This window comes from Ipomoea triloba, chromosome 11 (genome assembly GCF_003576645.1).
Source record: "Ipomoea triloba cultivar NCNSP0323 chromosome 11, ASM357664v1".
Lineage (NCBI taxonomy): Eukaryota > Viridiplantae > Streptophyta > Magnoliopsida > Solanales > Convolvulaceae > Ipomoea > Ipomoea triloba.
The window spans coordinates 24622181-24631140 of record NC_044926.1 but is presented as its reverse complement, the minus strand read 5'-3'; the positions used below and the strand labels follow the sequence as shown (position 1 = coordinate 24631140).

The 8960-nt window shown below is 30.4% G+C and overlaps 1 protein-coding gene across 1 annotated transcript; it reads right to left on the bottom strand.

Moving 5' to 3' along the window:
- Positions 1-2901: 2901 nt before the first annotated feature.
- On the bottom strand, positions 2902-3666 carry LOC115997530. Its single transcript, XM_031237103.1, has 2 exons — positions 3076-3666; positions 2902-2977 (listed from the first exon to the last, which is right to left on the bottom strand). The coding sequence occupies exons 1-2, from the start codon at positions 3337-3339 to the stop codon at positions 2966-2968; spliced, it is 276 nt and encodes a 91-aa protein (XP_031092963.1). The 5' UTR covers positions 3340-3666; the 3' UTR covers positions 2902-2965.
- Positions 3667-8960: the final 5294 nt, after the last annotated feature.

Below are 8960 nucleotides of genomic sequence, written 5' to 3'. Positions count from 1 at the left end.
CTTTTTTTTTTTTTTTTAACTGTTTAGGCTGTGTTTGGAAAGCAGGAAAATGACTTATGAAAAATATTTTTTGAAAAATGAGTTATTTTTCAGAAAATGAGTTCATTTTCAGTGTTTGGATGTACTCTGGAAAACTGTCTTTGGGTGTTTAGTTCATTTTCCGGAAAATGAGTGAAAAATAAGTAGAAATGTATAATTATACATTTTTATTATTTTATTTAAAATATAAAAATATATAATAATATTTATTATAAATAAATTAAAAAGTTAAGAAAAAAAAAGAGGTCGCTGCCTCTGGTTTTCGCCGGACTGAGAAAGAGACGGCTGAGCCGTCCCTCGTATGTGGCACGAAGTCATTTTCCATGTCTGGAAAAATGACTTGAAATTTTTGTCTGGAAGTCATTTTCCAGAAAAATGCCCCTATTTTCCGTGGTCAACGGAAATCATTTTCCGTTGACCACATTTTCTAGAGGTTACCAAACACCAAAATCCCGGAAAATGATTTTCGGAAATCATTTTCTGGGTTACCAAACACACCCTTTTTTTTTTAACACACCCTTAATGTTTAGTATTTATGTTTAGATTTAGGATTTGTTTTTAAAAAAAAAATTAGATTTAGGATTTAGTTTTTTGGTTTACATTTTAGAGTTTATTCGGGAATGCATTCTATACGGTTAAAAATTGCACTATATAGTATTGTAAAATGTACTTTAATCTTAAAGTTGAAAAAATTTATCAAAAATGTCACCACATTTTTAAAATCAAATTGCTTCAATTTCATTAGATTTTTTCTGATGAATGACTGATATTAGTTCTTAGTTTTTCTAATGCAAACAAGTTCTCATGTGGATGTGTGTGCGTCCGTGTTTGTTTTGAATGAAAATTCTAAGACATCTATTATTGGTCGTTATGACATCAAATATCACTAAAAGTGAATGTAAAAAGTTCTAGAGTTTGTACTTGATATGATACATATATTGTTCCACATTGTCCTTATTGCACTTGGTTACAATTTCAAAACTTTTTAGTAGTACTCGATGCATGAGGCAACAATGTTGATCGAATCATACCGTAATATGATTTGTAGGATGGGACGAGTCTAGAAAATGCTAGCCTATTCTATTCTTGCCGAGGCTTGTGGGCTTGGTAAGCTTTCTAACCATTTTTTGTTTAAAAAAATTATTAATTAAATATTAATTTAAAAAGTGATAATTAGAGCATAATAGTTTAGGTTTTTTTTTTTTTTTTTTTGTGATTTTGTATGTGCCAAATAGAGTGAGTAGAGGGAGGGAAAAAAAAAGAGAAAAAGAACAAGGAAACGCGTTTGACAATGAATAAAAAAAAAAGAAAAAAAAAACAATCCATGCGCCCGACTAGGCGGCTTCGTCTCCACCACAATGAGCTTTGTTTTTCTTCTCAGGATGTGGACCCCATTAAAATCCATTAACTTGCAGAAATTAAATCTCCCTAAAAGCATCCTTAAAGGCCTTCTCCATTGATAAATTTTACACGGTTTTAAGAAAAAAGATATGAAGTGGAGGAGTGATAAATTGGTGAGAGAAAAAAAATTACATACAATAAATATGGGGATTTTTGCAGAATAAGTGGGGCCCAAGGTGGAGAGCAGTAGATAAGTTGCGCGCGTTGCTCAAAACTTGCGCGCTATCTGGGCGCGTAATTCCTTTGCGTGTTTTTTTTTTTAAATTTTTAAATTGTTACCAAATTTTATTTTTTATATTTTTTCTCCTCCATTTTTATCTTCTCTTTCCTAATCACACATGTAAAAACTCCTCAAAAACCGATCACTATTGAGGAAGGTCTTAGGAAACTTTTTGTGGTTTTTGAGGAGTTTTTGTAAGTGTGATTAGAAAAGAGAATATGGGTTGGGAGAGAAAAAAAACAAAACAAAACCGATTTTTTTTTTTTAAAAAAAGGTTACTTTTCAGGTGCAACTTGCGCCTGAAACGCGCCCGCTGGGCGGCAATTGTGGCAATCATGCGGCCACAGCGCACCTCCCAATTTCTCCTCAGTGGGTCTCACTAATCAGAAAAAATCATTCACTTGCAGATGAACCCCAACCTTTTCTTTCCTCCTTTCTCTTTCTTCTATGTCATACAACACTATTCCAAAAACACAAAAATAAACCATTGATGGTGATGTTCTAAAAACCACACTCCACATCAATAAAAAACCATACTCAGATTTTTGTTCCAAAATCCACCAAAAAGCATTGATATGGATGCTCTTATGGACCATGGTCTACTTTACATTGTGGCTTTGAAGTTGACATATTTTGTACTTGTAGTTAACAGTTTGTGTCTGTAAATAAATTGAAAGCACATAACATGTTAACTATAGACACATAACTTGTTATGTGCCTTCAATTTATTTACATGCGCATAACCGGTTAAATTTAGGTTAGAATATATCAACTGCAGACATATAATTTTTGGACCAGGGTCCACAATGCAAGATCAACCCTAGTACAAGGTATAACAATTGCAACCATGGATTAGTAACAGATTGATCACAAAACTTAATCAGTTCTCATAATCTGATTTGGATTTAGAAAAGTGGAATCTAGCATAGCATTACCTAGGCATAAAGACAACAAAAAAGAAAGAACTTTGATGGAGAAATGAAATTAAAAACTATCAACATTTACAAGACAGCAATATGTAACTATGTAAGTGAACTGTATATAAATATTCCCAAGATTTACAAATTACACCCATCCATTTCCTGTATTCCCCCTCCCACACCCACAATCATCAATCCAACCCCCATCCCCACCCCACCCCACCCACTCAATCCAATAAAAAAAGACAAATAAAAGAATGAACAAATCTGTACCTTTTTTTCTTTTTATCATGTCATTTCAGCAGCAACAACTTGAGTACTAGAAGTACTGCTAGAAGTGGTAGTGTTTTCTTGATCCCCAGAAGAAGTTTTGAGAGGAGAAGCCTTAGCACCTGCCCTACAAATAGGGCAAAAAGCTGTGTTTATGAGCCATGAATCAATGCACTGAGCATGAAAACAGTGATTGCATTTCAGCAGTCTACACTTATCCCCAACCTTAAAACTCTCCAGGCAAACAGCACAATCCACTTCATCTTCTTCTTCTTTAATAATCTCCAGTTTGTACTCAAAACATGGCAGCTTCTTTATGTCCTCTTGGGACATACTTTGGCTTCTGTTAATCCCTCTTGGCATAAAGATTGTGCCATGCATCCCATTTCTGCTCCTTAAAGCCCTCCCTACTATACAAACATGTATGAACACAAGAACCACTATTCCTACAAACAGAAGTGCCACTGACACTATTATTTCCATTCCCATACTCTGATAATCTGATCTATCTTTTCTCTCAATTGAAGAACACTAAAGAGGCATTTGGGTCATCATATCCCCAGTGAAGATTATTGGAGGAAAAAAATGAGGAGAGAATTGAATAATCAAGAACTTTTTGACTTTGTTTTGACACCAACAACCACAAATAATTTACAAATTATATATTAGTAGTGAAGGGTAGATCTTGGTGAAGACCGAAAAAGAAAAGAAAAGAAAAAAAAAAAGAAGGTGCTATGAAGGGTAGACGTCATCTGTATGATTCTTGAATAATGAGAAAAGCATGAAGAGGGAAGAGAATTGAGTTACATGTGTTGGGGCTTGAGGCAGAGTTTGGTGGGTATATCCTGTATACATATGGAATTTATTGAAGATTGCATTTTCTTTCTTTAATTTGTCCCTAGTGGCCAAATTAGATTTGAACTCTAGCCCGGCCTCCCCCACGACAAGCCTATAATATATGTGTATGTGTGGGGTGGGTGGATTCAAACGTTGATCAATAGGTGAAAGTTTTAATACAAAATAAAATAAATTGATCAATTTTATAATTATTACCCCGTATAAATTTTTAAGTATACAATATTTATAAAATTGGCCATGCCCATTTATGCCTTATTATTTTAGAAATCTTCAATCGTTTATCTACCCAAATGGATATATCGATCAGTATCTACTTTTTACCTGCAAGCATGTTTTCACATAGCATAAACCTCCCCCTATATATATAAGTTTTGTATGAGATCGTTACAAGTGAGATTTGTATACTTTTTAAATTAAAATGTACTACTTTTCAATGAACTCATAAAAAAATATTGCATCTTAACTAAAAAGTTTACAAGTCTCATGTTGAGACAGTTTCGATGGAAAATATTTGAATATTTAGTCTAAAAATGATAGTCTAAATAAATACTACTTGTGATTTGAATTTCTCTAAGTCTTCTTAATTCTCTTTAGATAGCATTGTCATTGTTTTCATCTTCACTATTTGTCATCTCTTTTTGTTGGTAGTGTGTCATTTACAATTAGGTTACTAGTGCTAGCATAGATGACAACGTCATGCAATCAGATTATGATGTAGGAAGCTCCGAAGATGAATTTTCCTTGTTATGTATATGACTGGATCTTAGTTGTACTATAAACTTTTGATCTTGCAAACGTCTGTTGATCTAATATTTTACAATATAATGGTAGTTTTCCCCTACATGTTTCATGTGGAAGTATTGAATAAAATATTAATATTTATTATAATTGTATAACGTTCATGAATAGTACCTCTTGTTCGATATATTTTCATAACTTGTTTTGCTTGATAGTAATAATACTAACTCTGCAGGTAGTTGATGTCACAACGTATCTTGTTTCATCAACAATTTCTACATTCATTTTGCACATGTTTATTTTCAAGTTCATATTTTTAGACTTAGTATGAATGAGTATAGTACTTGATTTGTGTGTGTGGGTGGGTGCATTCTTTTTTATTTTTTTGAATAATTTATATTAGTTCTAATATATTTAATGAATGCACAATAATTATTTTACATACATGATTAATGAATGGTTGAATGCAACAACAGTGGCTATTTTGAAATTTCTTCATTATTTTTTTTTTGAAAAAAAAAATCTTTTTCTTATTTAATTTATTGATAATGAATACTACGTAATTTTTTTGAATACCGGGATTGTATACACCTAATTATAAATTAAAGAAATGCATATGTATTGCCCGCATGGGCAGCTCAACTGGTCACGGGGTGAAGTTTAGGAGCCTCCACTAAGACTAGAACCCACACCCACTCCCTTCCATGTGGTCTAGGCAACAAAAGGAGGTATTTTTTTTTTTTTGAAAACAACAACAAAAGGAGATTAATTAAATGAAAAACAAAAACTTAAAATAGATTTGTTTTTTTTTTTAAATGCAAGAAAATGATTTTTCAAAGTTTCTTATTTGTAATCTTTGACGCTCAACTTTAAATACTATGTATATAGTTTGGCTAATTAATTGACCAAAGTTCATGTTAAATTTTATATTGTATTTTTTAATACACTCTAACATATTCATAGTATATGTTCAACAATTATGACAACTTTGATTGGGATGGGGTTCAAACCTAAGACATTCCTTATGAAAATCAATGAGTAAGTTAAGAATAATAAATAGTTAATAGAATATTTCGTTATTAAAGTTTACATGGACTGAGTGTAGAGGTATTTAGAAAAAAATAAATAATATAATAGAGGGTAAAGTATGAAAATAAAAAATATTAAAATTAAAATAATATGAACCATTCATTTTATCAAATAATTGGACGGGTATTTTTAGTTCTGCATAACTTTATTGACTCTTATTAGTATAGTAGATGGATAGATATAATAGTCAAAGTGTATTTTCATCATTGTAGAATTTTACTTTTCCAGTTTAAAAAAGAAATATTTAATATTTATCATTTATGTGTATTAAAATAATTTTCAATTCAATTAAATACTGTAATATTAATATATCCGGAAAAAAAATCCATTGGCATTAAAAAAACTGAGCTATTGAAGGAACTTTGTCAATTCTAAAAGTTTATCAAATAGAAACCGAGACAAAATTTGATCGAGTAGTCAAGGGAAAATGATTAAAATAATAATAATTAATAAGAAGAAAATTTTCTTTTTCCCCTTCAATTATATTCTTTTTTTCAATCATTAATTGACTGTTGACTGTTCTAATGTCTTCATTGCAATTTGCCAGAATAGCAATTAGGTCACATGGACTGATAACCACGAACAATACTTTTTAAACTATAGGAGTTGTGAATTTAGCCTTATTATTGATATTTGTATACAAACACTTGAAAACCTATAAGTCAGAGAGTTACGTCCTGCAATTTATCTCCTCTATCAGTTTTCAGGGTAATAGTGGCCTGGTAAGATCTTAAGTTTAGAAATTCAAACTTATATACTTTATAAAATGATAAATTTTAATGGTTGATTGCACAATCAATAGTTAAATATGATGGGTGTTGAATGGTTTCGTGTTTGGATTATGTTATGTAAAATGGCATTTGACACAAAACTTTGAATATAAATTTGTGTGAATTTCAATATGATGTAGTACAACTTGATTTTAGCACTATTATGAATGATTTATTGAAAAAAAAAAATATACTTGCAACAATGAAAAATTAATAGAAAAAGATATTAAAAAAAACAAAGAAAAATGGTCTGAAAATGCACAAGAGAGGTATATATAAAGGTATTTCTGACCACCGTTGTTGGTGGTAAGAAAAAAAAACAATTTAAAATTTAAAATGCCGGCAATTTCTAACCACCATGATTCAAGCCGCTTTTTTCAACCATTTTGTGGTGGTCAGAAATCGGTTGATTTCCAGCTGTGAATACCGTACTTGTAAATTGATCGATCTATTATAAACTAATTAAATAAAATCATAATATATAAATTAAACATGCACGTGTAATTTATATGGATCTAATATTTTCTAACTTAATTATTCACAAGTTTGCAAAAAACACTTAGTTGATTTAATAGCAGTTGTCAATATTTATACGGTTGAGTTAGAATTGTTATTCCCTATTTGAGATAAGATCATGTTTGGAATCTTACTTAATACTTTTTTTATGAATGAAGTGTTGTGGAGTTTTCTATATACAAGTGGCTAGCGATTATATTATATTCTTAGAAGAAAGTGATATGTTTGTTACCTTAGTAGACTAATGAGCTAGCTTTCAAAGTTCTAAAGTCCAAGAAAGTGAAAGATTGATGTTGACACAATAATACTTCATTCTTAAGCTAATGAGCTAACTCATATAATTCAACAATAATGCTCACACACCACTCAACTACGCATGAATATGCAATTGAGTCATTGAAATTGATATGTTCGACTAACCAATATTGACGTGGTTGTTATTTTATTTTAAAAAATTAATTTAAAATTTTAATTTTTAAATTAAATAATTGTCACGTAGCGATCAAACAGGTCAATTTCATTTTAATTGTATAGTTTTGAGTTGTTTATGGACTCAATTACACTTTTTTGAGTTTGATGGTCCAATTGCATATTTATGTGTAGTTTAGTAACCTATTTGAGCATTATGAGTATCTACTCCAACTTAAAATACTAAGGGTGTGTTTGGTTCACACATGGGAATCGGAATCGGAATGGGTATCAAATACTTGGTAAGGGTAATGAGTTTTGGTGAAAGTATTTAGCATGTTTGGTAGTTGGGTGGAATGAGAATGATTATTAATAGTTGGGGAAGAAATGTGGAAGTGAAATGAAACCCTTATTTAATAAGAGTATGAGTTTTCTCATTAATGGGGTATTCCAAACCCATAATAACATTCTCAAAACCTATCAACCAAACACTAGCAATCACTTTCATACCTATTCCCTATGCCTAAACCCTCCAACCAAACACACCCTAAAAATCTCTACCTGATATCACATCAAAAGAAATATTTTCACACCTAATTTTATGCGTAATTCTACTTGTATTCCCATTTTATACTCTATTTTTTATTCCCTGTGGTATGCTTTGATTGCTTAATATAATAGGTGGTCATGATTTTTATCCATTATATATATATTTTTTCTTCCAATAAAATTTGAACACTTAGTGGAGTAGGTTTTTAGAGTCCAAGTAGTATTTTTGAAATTTTTTCATCACCAACCCATTACACCAAATGTTATTATACACTAAAATAATTTAGTTTCTCAATATTTAAAAGTTTATTAGTTTAAAATTATTTTGTTTAATATAAAATATAATTTGTAATGTAAATAATAATATTTAGTACAATTTAATTTTAGATGTAATCATTTTAATTATGTTAAAATTATGCTTTATGTAGTTTAATTTTTAATTAGTTTATATTCAATATTAATTTTATTTTAATTGTCTTGATGATATATTTCAAATGATATAATTTATTTGACACTATTCAAGTTGTGTGCTCAAGATATTTAGCAGATTTTTTTTTTTATTCTCCTGGTTAAAAAAAAATAAAAATATTATATTGAAAGACTAATATTTTTGATAAGATCATGACTATGTAGCCCATATTTAATACTGATCTATTGCATTCAAAAATAATTTAAGACCGTGACCATATTTAATATTGACCTATTGCATTCAAAAATAATTAAAAGACACTAACCTTTAATAAAATACTAAAATATAGGATGGTTATAATAGAATTTAGTGACCGCTAGAAGCTACAACCTCATGCACGACAAACTCGATCAAAATAGTGTTGGTAAAATACAAATTCGTGTCATTATAATATGAGAACCATATGTTACTCACTGTTACAAAATTCAGCCTAGGCGGCTGCCTAGGTGTTAGGCGCCTCTAAGCCGAGGTGAATTACCCCTTAGGCGGCCGCTTAAGAGGTAATTCGCCTAAGCGCTAGGCGTTACTCTACCATTCGACTAGTACTTAGTGATTACTGCAACCATGATTTTACTACTTGGCCACCCCTTTCAAGGCTATATAATGAAGATTTTAACATGACTTGATTTGAAAATGGCTATATAATGAAGATTTTAACATGACTTGATTTGAAAATTTGTAATTTGTAGTTTTTAATTTAGAAAAAAGTGTCA

Coding starts and splice junctions, on each gene's coding strand:
- LOC115997530 (XM_031237103.1), bottom strand. CDS start 3,339: ATGGGAATGGAAATAATAGTGTCAGTGGCACTTCTGTTTGTAGGAATA.